The sequence below is a fragment of the Quercus lobata genome, chromosome 6 (genome assembly GCF_001633185.2).
Source record: "Quercus lobata isolate SW786 chromosome 6, ValleyOak3.0 Primary Assembly, whole genome shotgun sequence".
NCBI classification, from domain to species: Eukaryota; Viridiplantae; Streptophyta; class Magnoliopsida; order Fagales; family Fagaceae; genus Quercus; species Quercus lobata.
The window spans coordinates 29,070,109-29,093,053 of NC_044909.1; the positions used below are offsets into that span (position 1 = coordinate 29,070,109).

At 34.1% G+C, this 22,945-nt stretch overlaps 2 protein-coding genes across 5 annotated transcripts; one reads left to right on the top strand and one right to left on the bottom strand.

Annotated features, from left to right (window-relative positions):
- Positions 1-827: 827 nt before the first annotated feature.
- LOC115994292 (probable inactive ATP-dependent zinc metalloprotease FTSHI 4, chloroplastic) lies at positions 828-17,873 on the top strand. Of its 4 annotated transcripts, none has more exons than XM_031118373.1 (17): positions 828-1,301; positions 2,714-2,969; positions 4,544-4,919; positions 5,392-5,650; positions 7,927-8,058; positions 9,773-9,847; positions 9,917-10,042; positions 11,702-11,811; positions 11,894-11,972; positions 12,105-12,242; positions 12,330-12,441; positions 13,477-13,640; positions 13,755-13,860; positions 14,059-14,135; positions 15,495-15,638; positions 15,724-15,891; positions 16,666-17,151. In XM_031118373.1, the coding sequence occupies exons 1-16, from the start codon at positions 1,017-1,019 to the stop codon at positions 15,865-15,867; spliced, it is 2,583 nt and encodes an 860-aa protein (XP_030974233.1). In that variant the 5' UTR covers positions 828-1,016; the 3' UTR covers positions 15,868-15,891; positions 16,666-17,151. The 4 variants fall into 4 exon arrangements, with proteins under 4 accessions (XP_030974233.1, XP_030974234.1, XP_030974232.1 ...); XM_031118374.1 differs by lacking the exon at positions 16,666-17,151 and adding an exon at positions 17,785-17,873 and having other exon boundaries at positions 835-1,301; XM_031118372.1 differs by lacking the exon at positions 16,666-17,151 and adding an exon at positions 17,240-17,490 and having other exon boundaries at positions 835-1,301.
- Positions 17,249-21,148, bottom strand: LOC115950083 (probable cysteine desulfurase). Its single transcript, XM_031067334.1, has 6 exons — positions 20,845-21,148; positions 19,794-20,295; positions 19,494-19,695; positions 17,771-18,244; positions 17,454-17,688; positions 17,249-17,393 (listed from the first exon to the last, which is right to left on the bottom strand). Exons 1-6 carry the CDS (start codon positions 21,146-21,148, stop codon positions 17,257-17,259), a joined length of 1,854 nt encoding a protein of 617 aa, XP_030923194.1. The 3' UTR covers positions 17,249-17,256.
- Between the last annotated feature and the right edge of the window lie 1,797 nt (positions 21,149-22,945).

Here is a 22,945-nt window from a genome sequence, read left to right on the forward strand (position 1 = left end):
TTATCCATTACTTTGATCCTAAAGGCCAATAGAATAGGACCAAAATCTTATGATTGTTCATTTAATTAATTAATTTTTTCTCGAATACGAGTCAAGTTTGAGTTTGTCACCAAATTAGTTTATAGGTTCAAACTTCGTTCATTTTCTTGCCAAATAATGTCGAACTTGTTCACGAGTTACTTGATTAATTTATTCTTTTCTCATATATAGTAACACAACTACTAAACTTGTTTATCCCTTTCAAATCTATGCTAATACTTAATAACTAAATTATAGTTGAAATTATATTATTTGAGTTAATTAGATAAAATATTTTCATATATGAACTTACAAAAATTAGACTCACCAACCTTGTATTGTTAAAAAAATTATATAACTCTCACTATAAAAATGGACTAGTTACATCAATATAAATTATTTTTTTTTTTTTATACCTAATGAATTTATTTACAAACTTACATGATCCAATCTAAAGTCTATTTGAATATATCTTTAGACATATATACATAAATTGAGTCTTATATTTACAAACTTGTTCACAAACACATTAATATATTTGAATTAGGTTTTTTAATAATGGAGGCTAAAGTCGTAAAATTGGCTCATTCGTTAAATAAACAATTATAATTTTTGTTTTTTGAACCGAGCCATAAATTGTTCATAAATAATTCGGTTAATTTATATCTTTATCCAATGGTCCCTTAAAACTTGGCATATTTAAATTCAATTATGGTTCAAACCTGGATTATTTGCTAAATAAATGAACATTTTCTGGAGTCAGCCAACCTCCAAAATTGTACATAAATAATCTCAAAACGCGGCCGTTTCATAGAGAGCAAAACGTGCCGTTTTTGTCTTCTCCCAAAAGCGGAAAGCCAGACAAAATCTGAAGGCGCTTGTAGTTGTAGTAGAAGAGTAGCAGATAAAAAGTCGAATCCTACATACATATTTTGAAAATAGAGGAACAGAAGCAAAGCCATTTTTTGATGGTAGAATAGAAAAGAATAGATTTCAATATGAAATCCCAGGTTTCAAATCCCATAAATCAAATTCAACTCCCAATCCCAAAACCCCACTGCCACTGCCACTGTCACTACCCATCACATTTCTTATCCTATTCTAGAAAAACCAATGCTTTTAGTTTTAGAGGAGCCAAATTACGCTCCAGCTCCAATAGTCTCTCAGTGCTTTTATATAACCACAGCAAGCTGAGAATTAGTGCTTGCAATGCTTCGGCTTCTGACTCACTTGTAGTATCCACAGATGCAGAGGAAGATGCTGAGTCTGCTCAGATATTTGAGGTTTTTTTCTTTTCTTTTTTTGGGTTTGTTGAGTAATGGCAAAATTGATTTAACTAAGGTAATTAGGATTAGGATTGGTTAAGCTGAATTGGGTTTATGACATTTGGTGTGTTTTTTATTTATTTTCAGTAAGTGAACTTTGTTCTTAAATTTTTACTCTTTTTCTTTTTGGGGGGTTTTGAGTGAATTCAACTAAGCTAAGTAGGATTAGGCTTAGTTGAGCTGACTAGGTGTATGAAATTTACTTTCACTGTGTTTGTGTAATTATGAGAGAGTACTCTTGCTTTTGGTAATTAGTAAAAGAGTATTATTTGGATTGAAAAATTTATCGTAATGGAGATTGTTTGATCTTATGGTTTGGCCGTTGCATAGCATTAGAAGTTGTACTATTTTGCTCATGCAAAAGTGTCCACAAGATGCACAGTGGAGCCGTTTTCCAAGCTTTAGAATTTCCATGATTCAGCAAATGAGCTTAGCATTTGAACTGCCATCCTTGGCATAACTCATTAAAACTCAAAATAGCGTCCACACAAAAGACCAAATATTCCTAGCCATCATACAATGGAGTAGAGCACGTTTAACTGATTCCCTGCTATTCTCACACATAAAGTACCAATCAATAATTAATTTTTTATGTTTCTGGAGATTATCCACTGTTATTATTCTGTCTAAAGCTGATGTCCATGCAAAAAAAAGCAACCTTTCTAGTTACCTTAGCACCCTGAATACTCCTCCAATCAAAGCTAGCCCCTATAACACCCCTCAAAGCTTCATGATAAGAGTGCACTCCAAAATTGCCAGCCTTCACAAGTTTTCACACTATTTGATCCTCCTCTAATCTACCAGGGAAATTAGAATATAACAAATCCAAGAAATTATCCACAGACTCTGATTCCCAATTGTGTGGTGATCGGGTAAACTGAGGATTCCGTTAGGATGCATGGACAATTCATTTGGGGTGCCGTACCAGTGTTGTATCCATGTTGTACCCGTGTTGTAATGGTGTCCTATTTATCGTATCATGTTATAATTTTTCAAAAATGCTTGTGTCTCCGTATTGTACCCATACCGTGTCCGTGTTCATCTCCATGTCCATGTCCACGTCTGTGCATCCTAGGTTCCAATTACATTCTCCATCCAAATAGGAGGCAACTAAGACATTCCTATCAGTTTATTTGTCTATCAATTAAAAAAGGATGCTATAAAAACATGTGTAAATTATATTCACATTTCATTTTTTTGTTATTTGTAGCATGCTAAATTTAGGGACCATAGTAATTGCAAAATCTGTCATCCCTGCTGTTTACTAGTTTATGTTTTGGGAAAAATGTTTGACATACTCATTTGGCAGAATGTATAAATCATTTGGATTTCTCAATTTCTAAAAATTTCCAGTTTTGGCAATGTTTCAGAAATTGAAGGATACAGAGAGACAACGAATAAATAAGATGGAGGAACTTGAGAACAAGGCTAATATGCAGTTAGAGAGGCAGCTTGTCATGGCTTCAGATTGGAGCAGGGCCTTGTTGGCTATGCGTGGAAAATTGAAAGGAACACAGTGGGATCCTGAGAACTCGCACAGGATCGAATTTAGTGATTTCTGGAAACTTCTTAACTCAAACAATGTCCAGTTCATGGAGTACTCAAATTATGGTCAAACAATATCAGGTTGGAAGTTTTTTTTAACTGGTGTTATTCATTACGTAAATCTTAAACTCTTTTGGTGGTCATTTTTGTGTGTAATACTTCTCATCATGAGATATTTTTCTTAGCGTTGTTGGTTTGCAAAAGTTTGCGAACTTGTCAATTGTTTAGGTTATTAAATTGGCAAAATGTCATGAACTATAGTCTGTATACAAACAATCAGAAAAAGTTATTGCTGGGATTCATGTGGGAACGTATACCTTTAATTTTAAAGAGAGGATTCGAAAACATATTTATTCTGACTCAAAGGGAGAAATGCACTGGAGTATTTTGTACATGTAATCATGTTTCAACTCTACCTATCTATGTGAATAATTTATATGGGAACATTTTGGTTGTTGTAGGTGTGAGGATAATAAACTTACTAAACTCAATTCAACTCAATTAAGCCTTAAGCCCAATTAATTGGGGCTAAGTGAAGACCAATTTATTAATTTTTTTTGATAGGATCATTCCTGAAGCAAATGAAAATTTGAGGTTTTGAGAGAATAGAAGGGAATAAGTGTCAATTTATTAATAAGAAGAAATTGACATAGTGGCCTTGGTTGGTGGTGAACTTTTTATTTTTAAGTCTGGTGTTCAAGATTGATATAAATTCTTTTTAGAATGTTTATATAATGATTTAGCAAAAATGCACCTAGAATGCCTCTAGTGATGCAAATATTAGTGGTTTGGGCACGAATTCTTCCTAAGTTGCTTCAACCAGATGATTTCTGCACAAATGAATTTACCTACGTGGAGTTTAACCAGATAAATTTACATTAGAGAATTGGTTTGGCGGTTTGCCTACACATTCTTTATGCTTTTAGCTAAAGTACTATCCAACTGTCAATTGAAGCACATAACTCTGTACATCAACTTGAAGTTCATAGAGAAATATGCAATGAAGACAGATGTAGTAACCTAAATATAAATGAACTGTAGGTGAAGTCAGAACCTGTGTGGTTACAGATTATTTGCATTGCCTCTTTGTCAGCCTTGTAGAATTTGTTGGACATGCTAGAATTGGAATTCACAGGTTAAAGTTATGCAGAAGATCAAATCATATGGGGATACTTAAGACTATGTCAAACATTGTTTAGTCTAGTGAAACTTAGAATTCCATATCGTAGTCTTTTCCCTAAATTCCATATTGCATCTGGCATTTCACTTTTCCTTTTCCTTTTGGTAATTTGATGCGCATGCACATATTTACTACCGTGCCTTCAAGTTCTGGCATCCAGTCAATTTTACACTTAAAAGTTCGATTGGGTTATCCAAGTGGTACATCTGAGCAGTTTTGGGGTTCAAGGGATACCCCAGTGGTTCCAGCACCTCTTGTGGTGCTTGAGCACTGTGGTTCGAAATTGTTCTCTGAGCAGTTCACTTGTCATTATAGTGTTTTAGCTAGCTTAGCCTCTAGAAATAAATATGTTGTTCTTGTGTCTCTAATGGTAACTTTTAATGCCAAAAGACTGCCTAGAACTTTGTCACCATTCATGGGTCATCTTTATTTCCTTGAAATACTCTGCTGATGATTTATTGTCCTGTTTCCACAGTAATTCTACCATACTACAGAGACGGAAAAATGGAAGGAACAAAAGGGAATTCAAAGAAAGATATTGTTTTCCGGCGTCATGCTGTGGACCGTATGCCGATTGATTGCTGGAATGATGTTTGGCACAAGTTGCATCAGCAAATGGTAAATGTTGATGTTTTTAATGTGGACACAGTACCTGCGGAAGTGTACTCAACTGTTGCAACTGCAGTCATATGGTCCATGCGGCTTGCCTTATCTGTTGCGTTATATCTCTGGATTGATAGCATGATGAGACCAATTTATGCAAAGTTAATACCTTGTGACTTGGGAAGTCCTAGCAAAACAACCAGGCAGCCACTGAAGCGCCGTGCGCTTGGATCCTTAGGCAAGAGTCGGTAAGTAGAGAGTGATTTCTGGGTAATTTGGTTTTGGGTATTAAATTTTGTTTCATTTCATGCTATGGATAGCTGGTTGATATTAGTCATTTTGCCTATTGTTGCTATATGTTTAAAAGTAGGGAAATCTGATTTCTCTTATAGCATCATTATTGGCAGTCGTAGTAGAGTTGCTCTTGTAATAGTATTTGTGTATGCTAATTGTATCTTTATCATTTTTCTGGTATTAATTTCTTCAATTTTTTCATATTACAGAATTATGACTAAGGGTTCTTCTCTAATAAGCCATTGCCTTGGTGTTTTGAGTCATAGGAGTTTTTTCAATTAGATCTTTAAAACTTTACATAACAGATTTTATTAGTATTACTTTTGTTTATAAGTGGCAAACAGACATATTTCTAATGTGAACATAGCTGGGGAATGATTCTTGCAACCGAACACTGGATCTAACTTTTAGCTATGTTTCCACCAGGGCAAAATTTATATCTGCTGAAGAATCTACGGGTGTTACATTTGATGATTTTGCTGGCCAGGAATATATAAAGAGGGAACTACAGGAGATTGTAAGGATTTTAAAAAATGATGAAGACTTCCAAGACAAAGGCATCTACAGCCCAAAAGGTGTTCTTCTCCATGGACCTCCTGGAACTGGTAAAACACTGTTGGCTAAAGCTATAGCTGGTGAAGCCGGACTTCCTTTCTTTGCAGCAAATGGCACTGATTTTGTTGAGGTGAGACCTGATGTTTCTTAATGTTAAAGGTTATATAAACTGGAAGGATGGTAGTTGGTATAGAAAAATGTTGTAGGATAATTTAAGCCCAAAGGGAATAAAAGGCCCATTGGTACATTGTCTTTTATTTCTCTAAATTATTGTTATTATTATGTCTTGAGTATTTTAAAATATCATGGGACTAGCATCTGACTTTTTATGAAGTTGGGTGGTTAGGATTTATTTGTTATATGTAAGATAAATGTTTAGGATTCTAGAGTTACCAAAGGTTGTTATAAATAGCCTCTTTTGAGTTATTGTAGGCACCCTTTTGTTATCTATTTCATGAAATTTCAGATTTGAACATTTCTTGAGCTCTTTGAGACTAGAAATTGATATTTGATTTGATATATAACCGATTGTCCTAAAAGCTTAAGATGTTAGGAAAAGGTGAATTTATTCATTTAACCAATATTCTTACATTCATGGTCACCCTCGCATTTGGGCTTGGACTCCGCCTTAATAAGTGGGGCCAATGCATGGGATTTTTAAATTTTTAAATGGGAGGTAGAGATGGGGTTTGAACTTAACCATCTGCTCTGATACCTAAGGGTAGCACAATCAGCTGGGAATCATGTCATATGAAGCGGAGGTCACTAGTTTGAATCTTTCCTTCCCCATTCCGTTGGGGTCAAATCTAACTCATCAAAAAAATTTGAAATAAAAATATACCCCAATATATTTCTGTAAGCATATATTTTTCTTATTGAGGACATCTGAAGCTGAAATAAATTGAACTTCAGAGAAAGGTTTTTAATATGTAGAAAAAAGAGGATCATTGGTTTTTACCAATATGGACTAATTTTTATTTATTTATTTATTTATTTTTGGGGGAGAGAGGGGGGGGGGGTTGGGGGAGGGAAGGAGGAAGATTCTAGGGGGCCTCATGGAGTTAGCCTTTGGAAGTATATACGGAATTTATGGGATTAATTCTTGAGATTTATTCAGTTTGATGTCAGAGGTGGCTTGAGAAAGTTTTTGACATGATCGTTGCTGTGGGGACAGATTGCTCAAGGATGCTTATCCTTAGCTTTACTACATTGCAAGGGATAGAAGTGCAAGGTTTGCAAAATACTTAGAATGGACAAATTGAGGTATTCCATGGACTTGGAGCCCCACTTTGATCCTTACTTTACAAGACTGGGAATTAGATCCTATGACTAATTTTTAAGGACTTAAATGTTGTGAGTCAATGTAAGGGTGAGGATAGTTTAACTTGGCTCCCATCGAGAAGTAAGGGTTTCTAAGTTAAAAATTAATTTAAATTTTTCCACAGAAAATCATTTGGAAGGTTAAGGCGCCACTTAGAGTGGCTTTCTTTGTCTGGACGGTGGTGTTGGGCAAAAGATTTTTTTTGATAAGTAATAAGTGAACACCACAGTACACAGGGAGTGTACAATGGGTCAACAAATCAAGTACATGTGTTGGGTAAAAGATAACTTGTGTAGAAGGGGTATTTTGATCATGGACTAGTGCTGTATGTGCATGGCAGATCCAATTAATGGATCATGTATTTCTCAATTGTAATGTTGCTCATGAATTGTGGAATATGGCGTTCTGCTTGGAATTAACTTTGTGATGTTGTGTACTGTAGTCAGGCTTCTAGAATGTTAGGAAGGGAGGTTTGGTAAGCATGAAGGAATAATGCTTGGAAGGCCCTCCCATATGTTTGATGTGTATTTGGAAAGACCAGAATGCATGAAAGTTTGAGGGAAAGGAGACAATTGATAGATAGATTGAAGAATGTTTTTTTAAATGGCACTTCATGAATAGATCAGAGCTATGCTTCCAGCTACCTCATCAAGTTTTATTGAGTTTTTAGATATGTTGAATTTTCATACTTGTATCTTGGTTTAGTGGTTTTGCTCTTGTATACATCCTGTGTATTGGGGTGAAGCCTACTGGTTTTTTTCTTCCCTTTACCATTAATGAAATTGTTTATTACTTATAAAAAAAATTATGTTTGCTTTAATTGGTTGACATTCTTCTCAAAGAAGCGTAATCTGCCTTCATTTCTTAGATCCTTAGTGCCTTAACTTGAACTATTTGGCCAACCACATTACAATTGCCTCATTCTCCATTTATTTTGTTGGATGGTCATTGAAATGATCTGTTTAATTCTATTCCAGCATTTAGCTACTTGCTTACTGATGGTGGTTATCATCTTTGTTTTGGTTCAAGTAATTTGGATTGTTGGAAATTAAATGAGACTTGGCTGACAGAATAGCTTTTTCCAGATGTTTGTAGGTGTTGCAGCATCTCGTGTTAAGGATCTTTTTGCTAGTGCCAGATCGTTTGCACCTTCCATTATATTTATTGATGAGATAGATGCTATTGGTAGCAAGCGTGGTGGACCTGATATTGGTGGGGTAAGATATAATTTAGAAATATTGCTTACTTGACTTCTCGGTTAATGAATATCACTCCTTTGTGGTTTCATTTTCTACCATATTTTCTATAAATGCTATTTTGACTATAAACTACATGTAGACTTGGCTTTTGCTTACTTGACTTCTCGGTTAATGAATATCACTCCTTTGTGGTTTCATTTTCTACCATATTTTCTATAAATGCTATTTTGACTATAAACTACATGTAGACTTGGCTTTGTATTTAAATGCTATATGCACAATCTTCTAAGATTGCAAATGTTGATTCATTTGTGATTATGGTTCATGTCTGGCAATAATGTTGTTGTTTTTATTTTTATTTTTGGACATGTTCATTACATTTTTAGATTGGGCACAAGTTAAAAAAAAGAGAGAATATTCTGTTAAAAAAACAATTTAATGGAAATTGTTTATAGTGGAGGGAAATTTGCTTATTACCAATCAATCAGGGGGACATTGCTTTTTAAATTTTAAGAGGGAAATTGAGATTGACCCCATAGTTTAGGGAGACAAAGTGCAATTAACCCTAAAATTTTTGTTACTTAACCAAAAAAAATGTTTAGGGGATTAATGGAATTTCAATATATAAGTTACATCAAAGCTCTTAAAATAGCATCTCTAAATTATAAGAAATACCATGGAGGCTACAATTGCTGACTTTATACCTTCCAAATTTGTATTTGTATCAACCATTAGTTATAATAGTTTAGTTTTGTTACCTATAAAAAAAAAAAAACAGTTTAGTTTTGTTGATCCTTTATGAGTGGTCTTTCAACTCCTATTCTTTCACTGTGAATTCTTTGTTGGAGTTTTTAGATAATAGATATTTTAGTTGTTAGTCAATAAATTCTAGGCCTGTATATTTTTCTTCGGGAAAGATTTGCTGCATACTAGCATACAGCAATTGCTGCATAATGGGTTATGTGGCAATAAAAAGAAAGCAACATGTGTCCAAGGGTCATGTGCAACATATTTCTCTTTTTCTTCTCTATTTCTTAGTTGTTTTCCTTTTTTTTTTTATTCCATGTGTTGTTGTATACATCCTGTATGCACTTTCTGAGTTTTAATGAATTTCTAATACTTATCCAAAAAAAAAGGTAAAGGGTAGAGGTTTAAGACATGAGTGCAATCTCTTGTGGATGCAGAAGTTGTGTATTTACCTATATAGGAAAAACAAAGTATAGAGATGATAAGTTAAGAGAAACAGTGAAAAATGACATAATTTATATGGTCGATTTTTAATGTTTTTGTATAGCATATGGCCTACCAAGTAACTTGACATTAGAGCAAACTAAATAACATCCAACATATTCTAAACAGGAGCTTTGCTATGTATCTGGAAGTGGGAATTTATTTTCAACAATTTTCTTCGACACTGAAAATCTCACCCTAAGTTTATAACTTGTCTGATGTGTTTCTCCTTCTATCCAAACACATTCTTAATATATGTCATACCATATGAAGCTATGTTAACTGGAAATCTAAATGAGATTGTTGTGAACACTATACCATGCTAATTTTAGAATCTAGACATAGTTTTACATATATTTTTTTTGCTGAATAGATATGGCTTTACATGTGCCTTTATGTTTTTCATAGTCATAATCCTTAATCATACCAGCAGAATATTTATCACAGTACAAAGCTCCAGACTGCCTTTACAGCCTTGACCATTTCATTGCTTTATGTATAGGGTGGTGCAGAAAGGGAACAAGGCCTACTTCAGATACTGACTGAAATGGATGGATTTAAAGTTTCTACATCACAGGTACACTTTTATATCTCTTCCTGTAAAAGAAAGATTATCTGGTTTAACTGGCATACTTGGTCTTGTCAGGTGCTAGTCATAGGTGCAACAAATAGACTAGATATTCTTGATCCTGCTCTCTTGAGAAAGGGCCGTTTTGACAAGATCATAAGAGTTGGTTTGCCATCGAAAGATGGTAGATTGGCCATATTAAAGGTATTTCCCTTAATATCTTTTCATTACAAAAATTCTAGCTTTTTCACTTGATATCTCTAGCAGTGTTGTCAATCCTGTCGGGCATTGGTTTGTACCGGCCAGTACACATTATTCTTAAAAAATCTGGGATGGTTTATCTGTTCCACACTGTCTTGCATATTGTTTATACTGGCCTATACCAGCCATAATGGATTGTGTCTGCTTGTAACACTCATTACCATCCTAATGTCTTGCTATCTTAAAGTCTCTTAAAAATTTTAAATTTTTTTTGACATATATATTTTTTCTTTTAACTACAAAAGATAAATAAGTTGAGGTTTAATTGAATAGTATATAAAATTCCTACAATCGATGACTTATATTAATATTTTTTCTTGTTTTATATGTTAGGTTGAGTTATCTTGTATGTGTGTAATGTTGTTGTCATGCCCTGAGGAAAGTGCTAGCCAAATTGGCATTTTACCTCTAAAAGTCAAGTTATAATTAGGGCTTGTAATTGCTTATAGAGCTTTGATTGACGTTGTGCAAGTCCGATATGGGACTCAACATATGCCTGTACAACACATGAACACACTCATCTTATCTAGTCCAATATCCAATTCATTTGGATTGCCTTGGTTAGTAGCATGTGTTGCCATCCTTAGCTCAATGGTTCAAAGAATAGTATCAGAGCCAACCTAATAGCACCATGTGGCTCAGGGGCACTCTAGCAATGTGTGCCCTAATGAGGAAATTAGGAATTTAAAGGAAATTGTGATACTCCCAATGGATTTTAGATTGGATTGGATTGGATTAGAGCATTGTGTGTTGAGTTTCACATCGGGTGTGTACCCTAATTGTTATATAAGCAATTATGATGAACCCTACTTGTAAAATGGTTAGTCCTTTTGGAGTATAGTGTAGATGTAGTTGATAGTTTCCTTGGGTCATGACATTTTGATGTAGGACAACCAGAAAAATTGAACAATAAAATTGATAGACAGGAAAAATAAAGGGAATGACCTTGCTTCCAAATATTAAAATACTAATAGCGTAATAAACTACTAGGACTGAAAACATAAAAATACAATTGACTTGCGAACATAAATAATACTAAATTAAAATAAAAGTCTTCTTGTGTCTTCTGCATTACATTTACAATTGGTTTACTTTTTGTATGTAAATACATGTTCAAAAGAAATACAAATTATTTTATGCCATCAAACTAGAAGGGTCTGGCGCCTTGTACATAGACAAATTGAGATGCTGTCTTGGTATTGACAACATGTTTCATATGGGGGTGTACAAATTACAGATGTCACTGAGCTGAATTGATGTTGCCAAGCTACCATGACTGCTTATGGTAGTTGCTGACATGCTCGAGGCAGTGGCTGGTGGCACTTTTTTTTTTTTTCGTCCAGTGGGATTGGTGAGGTCGTCGATAGGGATATTTCAAAACTGACATAACTACACCAACCACCCTCGACACACACACACACATATTCAGATTTGCTATTGAAAACCCTTCTTTCCCTCCTTTTCCTCCTCTCCCTAACGCTCATATCTTCGACCACCATTGAGCCACCACAACCATCATCCAATCTGCCGAAACCCCCAAATAGAAAATCATTTGTGGAAATTGTTTGTAACTTTTTTTAATCTTTATTTTCTGCGAAACAGGTGCATGCGAGAAATAAGTATTTTCGTTCTGAGGAGGAAAAGGAAGTTCTCCTTCAGGAAATTGCAGAGCTTACAGAAGATTTTACTGGGGCAGAGTTGCAGAATATACTGTAATCTATTCTTTGTCCATTTATCCTCTCTCAAGTCAACATCAGAAGCTTGAGCCTGATGCTTTCTTGAATTGAATGGCAGGAATGAAGCTGGAATTTTGACTGCCCGGAAAGATTTGGACTACATTGGACGAGAAGAGTTGCTAGAGGCTTTGAAAAGGGTCAGTTGTGCCATTCCCATTCTCTCTCTCTTACTGGGGAAGATTAAGCCCTTCCCTTACATCATGTGTAACTAATGATTAATTTCCAATAATGCACTCTCATTTACACTCTTTACATTTAATGAATTGCAGCAAAAAGGCACATTTGAAACAGGCCAAGAAGATAGTAAAGAAATTCCAGAGGAATTAAAGCTGAGATTGGCATACAGAGAAGCAGCTGTTGCTGTTCTTGCATGCTACTTCCCAGATCCCTACAGACCCTTCACTGAGGTCAATTGTCATGTTATCTCATTCAGTCAAGAGTTTGCTCCCTGCCTAGAAACATGTTAAACTCATGTTTGTACATAGCTTTTGCAGACAGATATAAAATCCATTCGTAGCCAGCCAAATATGCAGTATACCGAAGTTTCAGGAAGAGTTTTCTCAAGAAAATCAGATTATGTGAACTCAATTGTGCGTGCATGTGCTCGTAAGTTATGAAACATTTACCTTGTTTTGCAAAATTGTCTTTGATAGCTTCCTGTAGCTTTTATTTTATTTATAATTGGGTTATTTTATTTTATTTTTTTAAATAATTCGATTTGAGTTATGGTATAAAATATTCTTTCCATCTTTATTTTTTTTATTTATTCCTCTCTCTCTCTCTCTCTCTCTCGGGAGGTTGAGATTGTGGGTTCAAAACCCATTGGGTGCTTGCATAAATTAAAAAACTATTTCTTTTCGGCTTTCTAATGGAACACATAGATGTAGTTCCTTGAGTATGGCTTCACTTGGGTTCCAAGAAGTTTGAACTTGTATGGGGTAGATAATTACATTCCTTTAAACTTTGGACTATTTGTTGATTGTCAAATTCTCGCAAGTAAAAATTCATTATGCATTCTTTTAGGTTTCATTGCATTTAATATACATAAAATATGGTTGTTGTAAATGGATGACAATGGTTCTGTTGCTTTTGTTCATTTAGGATTGAAGTAGAACAATATCCTGAGCCTTATTTTGTTAATCAGTTCGAAACTTGCAAGTTACTAAATTTTCCAGAATTTTGAATTTGCATGGTCTATATGGTTAAGTAGTGTTTTGATTATTGTCATGGTAAAAATGTTACACTGTATTCATCACAGCATGACAATGTTTGTGTTACAAATTATTTGTTGCAACTCTGAGCTTTGCAGCCCATACCCCAAGTTGACTAGGCCTGACTTTGTGAGCCATTTGAGAGAGGTTCTTTTACTTCACTGCAAGAGTACAACTCCCCTGATTAGTACCACATGGCAAACACTTTTGGGTTGAGACTAGAAGAAGTTTTTGCTTCTTGATTGTATAGTTATTAATATACTAATGGGCATAGCATGTCTAGTTAGTGTCTCATGTGCAGAAAAAAGTAACCTGATTAGCGAGGAATGGTGCTTCACTGAATATGTTATTTGCATGTTTATTTTTAATTTTTAAAATTTTTGCTTTTTGGTCAATGTGATTATATATTACTGATATCACCAATTTGTAGCAAGAGTAATTGAGGAGGAGACGTTTGGGGTTGACAACGTGTGTTGGATCTCTGCAAAGGCCACATTAGAAGCTTCGAAGCGTGCAGAATTCTTGATTCTGCAGACAGGAATGACTGCATTTGGGAAAGCATACTACAGGAATCAACGTGATCTTGTGCCAAATGTACATTTGAGGGATCTGGCTAACAAAACTTTAATATATATATGTGCTATTGTTAGAACAAGAGCTTTTCTGAAGTACATATCTATTTATTAGTAACTTTTAATATTTTTACAGCTTGCAGCCAAGCTACAAGCACTTAGAGATGAATACATGCGTTATGCTGTGGAAAAATGCTCATCAGTGTTGAGAGAATACCATTCAGCTGTAGAGACAATCACAGGTCATGTTAATTTTTTATTCACATATTTACTAAATTGAACAATCCATTGCATGTGGTTTGTCAGTCAATAGTGGTCTTCTGAGTTGGTAACCTTAAAAATTTTAATGAAATGGTTTAATGTTATAATTTCGTGTTATAAAAGAGTTACAGTCTGCATATAGTTGGTATTGACAGGCTGCAAGTTTTAATGTTGGGCAGATATTTTACTCGAGAAGGGAGAGATTAAGGCTGAGGAAATTTGGGACATATATAATAGGGCTCCACAAATACCTCAGGTACTTGAATTTAGGGGTTCTGTTTAATTACATTTGGTATACATTCAGTTCTTGGTGGGGAGGTTTTTTTCTGACAGGAGAAGAATACAATGTTACTCTATGGTATAACTAGTGATATTATTTGTGTTTATTTATTGCTCCTTGCTGTCATATCTACTTAAACTACTTTGAGATACTCTTTAATGTTAATCCCTGTATGTAATGTATGTTGCTTTTCAGCTATTGCTTTATTTTTGATAACTGTCTAAGCTGTTATTTTTTCTTATAAACTCTGAGAGAGAGAGAGAGAGAGAGTATCTCACTTATAATGAAAAACCAATCTTTCTCCTCTTGTTCCCCCCCCCCCCCCCCCCCCCCCCCCAAAAAAAAAAAAAAAAGTTGTCATGTTCAATAGATTATTTGGAAGTTCTACTGGTCTGCATTATGTTTTGACCTGACATGTTAAGTTCTTAGTCACACATTTTTTTTTTAAATAAATAAATTGGAATGCAAGTTTGATTGAGGATTGGAGAGGAGAGGTGAAATAAAAGGCTCAGGACATGTAAACTATAAGAACAAGTCATGGTGGATTGTCCTACAGTAGCACTTCTGCTTATTAACTCTACCAAAGGCGATTAATTGAATTTTAGTTTACTACACAAATCTGTGTACTAAAGTTCTTCCTTTCTTGATTTTTTTTCAGTGAAAACCTTTCACGTTTTGGGGAAAAAAATTAAAATGATGCCAAAGGGATGCAATCCAAGTGCACATAAAGTTTACAAGAGAGGAGCACCTCAAACAATACAAAACATAAATAGAAAGAACGTTTGATGAAATTTAGCTATGCTGTACATTACAAAAAAGAAAGTCTATTTGCACTTTTTTTTGTTGATCAATTACATGCACCAAATGGGTTTTGAATCTAAAACCTCACGCTTCTCCCACATGAGTCAAATGAGGAATTGCCATTTGAGCCAGGGATATTTGTAGTCATTTTCTCAATAATGAAATGACAAAGTGAATAATCACACAGATTAAACTTTTCACATGCTCACTATATGAACCCAAATATTTGTACTGCAATTTTGCATATTAATTCTCTGAGACATCTGTGGAAGCAAAAATATATGCTTTAGCAATAATTCATTTCTAGATTATTAGAATTATGTGTATTTTTTTAATAAAGAAAATATTGGATCTGTTTCATGAAAATTTCACATTCTGCCATTGAGTACTGAGAGTATAATGTTTTGTTGCTTACATTCTGCCATTACAATATCTGGACAATAAAATATTTATAGATTTTTTGCTGCCTTTGATACTATGAGAACTTTTTGGTTAAAATGATGTGAATGTCTGACTCCTTTGCTCCTTGTTCAGCCAGCTGTGGATCCAGTCGATGAATATGGAGCCCTAATTTATGCTGGACGATGGGGAATCCATGGAATCACACTTCCTGGGAGGGTTACATTTGCTCCCGGAAATGTTGGATTTTCAACCTTTGGTGCACCCCGCCCAATGGAGGTATGTGAAAATGTATTCTTTTGAGTACTGCTATGCATTCATAGAATCTTACCTTATCATAAGTCCAAGTAATTCTTTTGTGCAGACTCAAATCATAAGTGATGAAACTTGGAAGCTAATAGATGGAATCTGGGATAAAAGGGTTGAGGAAATAAGAGCTGAAGCTTCCATGGAAGTTGAAGAAGACAAAGAAAAACCACAACTTTTGATGGCCAGCCATTTCCTTTGAAAGCAGATCATGCTTTTCTTCCTGGTGTGTAGCAGTTTCTTCTTGAAAATGCTAGTTTTATTTACTTATTTTTATTATCATTCTTGTTAGAAGTACGTGGTTAAATGATTAAATTTACCATATCCAATAACTTAAACTTTTGGAATAATCGGTAATTTAACATAGTATCAGAGCAGGAGATCTTGAGTTCAATCCCTGTCTCCTCTACTCTGCCTCCCATTTAAATTCTCACGTGTTGGGCCTCACCTATTAAAAGATAGTTTCGGCTTACACGTGAGTGAGTGTTAGAAGTATGTGATTAAATGATTAAATTTACCATATTCCAATAGCTTAAGCTTTTGGAACAATCGGTAATTTAACAATTTTGTTTTGTGCGATCCCTCATTTTTATCATGGACTCTCTCCAGTCAAAGGAAGCCAATGAGCTTTAGCCTAAATGACATTTCCTTCTCATTTAAGAATAGAAGGAAATGTGAATTAGGGTCAATTAACTTTTTAATCTTAAGCATTGTGGTTTACACTATAAAATAGAAAGCAGTTGTAGAATGCTTTAAGATTTTCAAATATGTTGGACTATAAGCCTTTGATTTACTTGAATATTTACCTTGGATGGGGTCAATTGGGGATTTAGAAAGCTCTTTAGCATAGGTTGCATGCCTATACTGTGCTCAGGAGGTGTTCGGCCTACATCAATCCAACTGGGAGAGTGTGATATGATTTGAGGTAGTTGGGCCTCCGTTTCCTTGTCCTCTCTTTTCATCTTCTTTATTAATTACCCCTTTTGTATATCTTGTATAGGATAAAGATGAGAAGTTGTGTATAAAATTGGAGCTCTCAGCTTCCATGTGGAGTCGGGCTATTTTTCATCAGATGAAAAACTGACATGTCTCCATTGTTGATGGATGTGTTGCTTGGCTGGAGTTTTTGTTGCTGAATAAAAGCAACACGAATTTGACAGACCTGAGAAGGCCTTCAATCTTAATTTATTCTCAAAGATACAAGCTAGAGGTAGTGGTTGAACCAAAGTGGTTGAATTTCATGAGAGGGTCACTGTTGTATACTGAGATTATGTCACTGAGGTCCTTTGTGCGAAAAGAGAGTTTTGAAAGGAAGAGCATTGTTTTCATTTTTGTTGCTGATGAGTTTGAAGTGAATGCATTATTGATGATATCAAGGGAAATATCTATTTCAGAAATTTGTAAATTAATTCTTTGGTTTCATGTATATGGCTAAAATACATACTCTTGTGATAGGTTGGTGAAAGAATTACAAATTTTATAACAAGGTTCTCTTATACAAAAAAAAAAAAAAAACAATATCAGTTCCCTTTTGCCTGATTCTCTTTTTGTTCCAATTTTATGTTTATCTGAAGAGGCTCCAGCTGCCTAACTAGACCCTGAAGTGGAGGTTGATATCTATGTCCTCTGGAAGCCTACGCTGAGAAGGGAACTTGGGGAGGAGACTAGCAATATACTTAGCCGCTTCCAAATATGCTGTAAACTTGTTTATGGTCTCAATTTGTTTAGCTCGCACATTGTCATATGCTTTTGAATTGTAATGTCCCTCTTTCACTGCATGCATAGCACTGGTCACTGGCAAGATGTGAACAGTGCAGTTGTTTTCCTCGCTGAGTAACTCCTTTGCTACCTTCTTCCTAAAAGTCCAGCTACCGGTTCTAAAATTGAAGTGATATAGAGGAAGGAACCGTTGCCCATAAATAGCTAAAAATTCCATTGCAGCTAAAATAAACTCAAATTCCTCATGGGACACGTAGTAGGGGAAGCTGATCCTAGTCCATCCGGGTTTTACTCCAACATAGCCCTATAAAAATACAAGAAAATTTTAGCTCAAAATAATGCCTCTCTACCGCATAGATTTTAGATTTAGGGAGTATAATGTTTACCTTTTGAATGGCAGCTCTGATGGCAAGTGAATAAGTGGCATCCAAGTTAAGCAGAGAGTGACCATAGGGTCCAGCACAAGCACACCCACCTCGAGCCTGGATGCCAAACAGGTCATTGAGGAGTTTTGCTACAAATGGTCCATGAAGAGGCTTATCTCTCTTGTTCCCTGTCTCTCTCCACATGTCTGTATTACCCCCATTTTTGAGGGTAGCCAAAGGAGAAATGCTAGTACTATAAATGATGAAAGACAATATAGCTTGGCGCTTGGCACTTGTATTTCCTAAAATACGTATATTTTGATTCGAGAGAAGCCTTTGAAGCGCTTTCTCTATGTAGGTGTGCTCCTGTTTTTCTATCACATGGCAACCAATGTAATCCTTTACCCAGAAAGCCAATGCTGCTCTAACTGTCTGGATTATTTGAGGAGTCCCACCATTTTCCCTTTCTTCTATGTCATCCAAATACATTGTGTCCTGCAATTGATGATAGTTGATTAACAAGTGATATGGTAAGAGTAAAGAGTCCTTCAATAGGACTTTAAAGTAATTCACCCTTATCAAGTTTCCTCATAGTATTTTCGTTTGGAACTATTTTAAAAAATTGCCACCATTTTCCCTTTCTTCTATGTCATCCAAATATATTGGTTGAGGCCTGAGTGTAACCATTTTAGTTAGGAGTTGATTTTATGCTCATGTACTCAATAATCGATTCCGAGAGAGAGAGAGAGAGAGAGAGAGAGAGAGAGAGAGGGGTGTCATTCCCCTTGCATTAGATATGGGTAGTTTCTTTTTTGATCAAGCAATTGATTATTCCAATAGCCATAATAAAATCTATTTGCTTGTAAAAGTTATCTTTTTTTTCTTTTCTTTTCTTTTCTTTTTATTTATTTATTTTTATTGGTGGGGGAGGGGGGTAATTAAGAAACTATAAATGATATAGTGGGACTTTTTAATAATTTTTTTTTTGGTGGAAAATCTTTGTAATAAATGATACTAGCTTGTGACCCTATGTATTTGTATGTGATACATTTACAAATTAGCATAACTGAATGTGTTATAAAATTTTACCAAGTTTATATATAATATATATAATGTTTGAAAATATAGATAACTACTAAATTTTTATCCATGAAATTCTAAATTTTAGTTTGTCCAATCTTTATTGTTGTATAATAATGATTTATTTTCAAGATTTATTAATTTTGATTCTATGATTTATTTATTTATTTTCATTTTATAACTCATTTAACACAAAAATTAAGAAAATTAAATTAGATTTCCCAATTTTTGTAGTGTAGTAAATAGTTGCACCAAAATTAAGAAAATTAGATGGGATACATGATATAAAATTATACTCCGATTTAAAATCTAATAAAATTTTCTCTTACAAGTTTTGTTTTTTTTTTTTTTTGAGAATGTTTTCTCTTACAAGTTAAGTTATGCTATTTGACATAATATGGGACCTTTAGAGTTTTTTTAAAAGAGGTATTATGTTCACAATATTTTCATAATAAATCATGGGTGAAAAGTTGTTATTGACTCTAATTTGAATTCAAAACTTAAATTACTTTTTTACTTATCTATAACAATCAATAACAGCATGCCATTAAAATTTGTTATGAAAATGTTACGGACATAGAATTTCTTTTTTTTTAACCAAACATTCTCTCAACTGCTATTTTTACATCCTGTACGTTGAATTTTAGAAAAGAGGTTCAATTACCTTTTCATTGAAGCCATTGACATAATTAACAGTTCCACCTCCACAAGTTGATGGTGGAGAAGATTTCAGTTGATAGAGGACCTTTCTCATCAAAAGAATGCCAGGTGATCCAGGCCCACCAAGGAACTTATGTGGACTAAGAAAAATGGCATCATAGCCATCAATCTCCCCAGATCTCATGTCAATCTCCACATAAGGGCCACTGAGCACGTACAAAATTATTAGTTTTTGATGCCAAAAACCAAAAAAAGAAGAAGAGCTAAAGCATGAACTATATATGCACAAATTAAATGTACGTACCTTGCTGCAAAATCAAAGCATACAAAACCTCCATATTGATGAAGAAGTTTAGCAATTGCACGAGTTTCCGAATAAATTCCCGTCACGTTACTACAGGCTGAAAAAGAACCCAAAATTGGACGGTTGGCATATTTATAAGTCTCAAGTTGTAGTTTTAGAGCTTCCATGTCTATTAAACCACTGTCATCTAAACCAATCTCTACTACTTCAGCCAAGCTTTGCCGCCATGAGAGAAGGTTGGAGTGGTGCTCATGAGGACCAACAAAAACCACCCACCTTTCTTCACTACGAAGGCATTTAAGTACCCTATCTCTCAAAATGGATGGCACTGCAATTCCCATTACTTCATGAAGCCTTTTGATAGCAGCAGTTGTGCCCGAGCCACAGAACAAGAGTGCATCTTCTTGTCCACCGCCTAAGCTTTTCTTGATGTAACTGGTTGCTTCGTGCAACATTTTTGTTGTCCGGTGCCCCACGTAGCTGTCACTAGTGTGAGTGTTCCCTTCACGCATATTGAAAAGGTCAATAACATTTTACCAAATGTATGAAAAAAAGAGAGCAAATACTTGAAAATTCAGATGCAGCCATTGTCTTAAACATATAAAATGTGGGCACAATGATTTTAGGAGAAACTACAAATTTTATTACATATATATATTATAGACAATCGTTCGTTACATAATACATTTAAAAAAAAAAATTATTTGTTAAAATAACAATTAATTAATATTATAAAATTATTTTGCAAAATTGGCTTTTCATGAACAAATTTCACACGTGTTCTACTGAATCAACAAAAGTGTAGTCATGTTTAAGAAACTCAAATTTAGGAAAGACGAATTTCACTTAGAACATAAACACATGATTACGCCACATTAGTCATGTTAGATTAAGGAATGGAATCCGTCTCTTAAAAAGATAGAGTTCAATTTGTAAGTATTTTATAATAAAATCCTAAGCTTAGCATTTTCCTTAATAAATGAATAATTTGATCAATAAGTTACTATTCTAAAGACTTTAATAGAACGAAAAGGGGAAAAAAAAAATTTACCGTAAAAAGGAAGAACATTTTTGTTGATGAAATTTTCGATACATTGAAGAGACCGGCCAGAGGCAGTGTGATCAGCATAGGTGAGTCTTCTTTTTCCAAAGAGAGAATCAACTTCAGCATCAACACCAACGATTTGAGAACGCAGCCAAGATAGTTTTTTCTCCGTTGAGTTCTTCCTTGACACACCCATTTGAAGTGTCCAAAAGGATTCAAAGCGACGCTTAGAACTACTTGTTCTGCTATATTTGTGGTTCACTTTTTGAGCACCAGGAGCTTCTCTCAACATGGGTTGTTCCAATTCCATTTTTTATGAAGATATAAAAGAAATGAATCAAAAAAATGTAGAGGAGGATAAAATAATTGGAGGAGAAACTGAAGAAGAAGAAGAAGAAGAAGAAGAATATGATTTAGAGGAAAGAAAATAAGCATGGTATTTAAAAAGAAAAGATACAGATTTCCAATGGGTTAGAAAGTAAGAGGAAGCATGAAATCAACTGCACCATGATACATTTTATATTCAATTCAGGTGGCACCACCTTTTCTATGCACTGCATATCTAGTGGAAATTAAAGAGCAGTGAAAAAGGACCAGATCGAGTGAGGAGACAGTTGGCACGGAACCAAGACGTTGTATTCGAAACCAACCAGCAATACCCCTCTCAAGTCTCTACTCGCTAACACCCGCCGCGTTTTTGTTTTTAACTAGCCACGAGGACGTTGTATGCGTATTGACCTTGACTTATAAGATTAAAAAAAAGAAAAAAGAATGGTGTGACTGTGAGATGATATATTTAAGATTGATTAATTGTCTATTTACACACAAGCCACTTTTGAAGTCACTTTAAAACAATGTAGGTACCAGATATATGTAAAATAGACATTTTCCTTAATAAAAAGAAGCAAAGTTAAGCACAGCTAGTGACATAAGTGCACCAATATAATCGTTCTTTTACAAAGGAAGTTGGACTAAGTAGGTTTCAATTAATTTAATTGATAAATAATTTTTTATTATCAAATAAAAAATTAGTATCTTGACCATATAATAAAAAATAATTATCATACTGTGAATGTCATATATTAAAATTATATCATATAAAAAAAATAAAAAAAAATAAAAAAAGAAAAGAAAAGAAAAGAAGGAAGAGAGGGGGAGAAAGCATACTTAACTAAGTACAGGGACAGAGTTACTTTATGACAGGTGGGTCATGGCCCCCACCCTACCGATATAATGATTCGGTGACATGTAACCCTTCTCCCCAAAACAAAGTTCATAACTTTTTTTAATATTAAAAATATGCTATTTTCTATGTTTTCTGTGTGTCTCATGCAGCTAAAATATTGTGTAGTAAACAAAATATCATTTCCTAATCAGGAAAAATTAAGGGAAAACCAAGATGAAAGAAATGAGTTTTTTGGGGTTAGAAAATAGAAAACTATTCTTAAGAATAGAAAACATGGGAAAGAAACAGTTAACAAACATATCTTAAAGATTTTCAAAAAATGTTTATTTATTTATTTGTATCTTAAGATAGTTCATTGCTTTTGAATATTCATGTTTGTTTCCTCTTTTTCATCAATATATTTCTAATGTGTGTGTGTGTTTTTTTTTTCCTAAAATTTTTGATGGGGGATGATAGTAAATCCAAAGCACAAATATGTGACTAATTGATCATAAATTTTTTTTTTTTGAATTGTACCAAATGGATGGTAAAGTCTAAAGACAGTGGTAACTCCAGGAATTTTGTCCAAGGTGTTCCTATTCCACTTTGAAAATTTTTTGGGTCATTTAGGTCTATTTCAGATGTTTCGGGACGTTACAAAGGTACCTAACAATAAACTATAAGTTCATTTGAAATATTAATAAAATTATTAATTATTATTGTTTAGTTTTTTTGCTGAATAATATTTCAAATGAACTTATAGTTTATTGTTTAGTTATTTCATAAATTTGTTTGTCTTTTATAAACTATAATTTGTTGTATTGTTGTTTCATTAATTATTAAATTATTAATTGTTGTTTAGCTTAACATAATTTAATTTTTTTGTCTTTTATAATGTATTGATTAATTATTTATACTGCTTTAATTATTGTTGTTTAGCCT

Excerpts from the sequence above, each read along its gene's own strand:
- LOC115994292 (XM_031118373.1), top strand. The coding sequence starts at position 1,017 with ATGAAATCCCAGGTTTCAAATCCCATAAATCAAATTCAACTCCCAATC. Across the intron at positions 1,302-2,713 it reads AGTCTGCTCAGATATTTGAG|AAATTGAAGGATACAGAGAG; the intron begins GTTTTTTTCTTT and ends GCAATGTTTCAG. Across the intron at positions 2,970-4,543 it reads TTATGGTCAAACAATATCAG|TAATTCTACCATACTACAGA; the intron begins GTTGGAAGTTTT and ends CTGTTTCCACAG.
- LOC115950083 (XM_031067334.1), bottom strand. The coding sequence starts at position 21,148 with ATGGAATTGGAACAACCCATGTTGAGAGAAGCTCCTGGTGCTCAAAAA. Across the intron at positions 20,296-20,844 it reads AAATGTTCTTCCTTTTTACG|GGAACACTCACACTAGTGAC; the intron begins GTAAATTTTTTT and ends ATATGCGTGAAG. Across the intron at positions 17,394-17,453 it reads TCACATCTTGCCAGTGACCA|CTAAACAAATTGAGACCATA; the intron begins GTGCTATGCATG and ends ACAATGTGCGAG.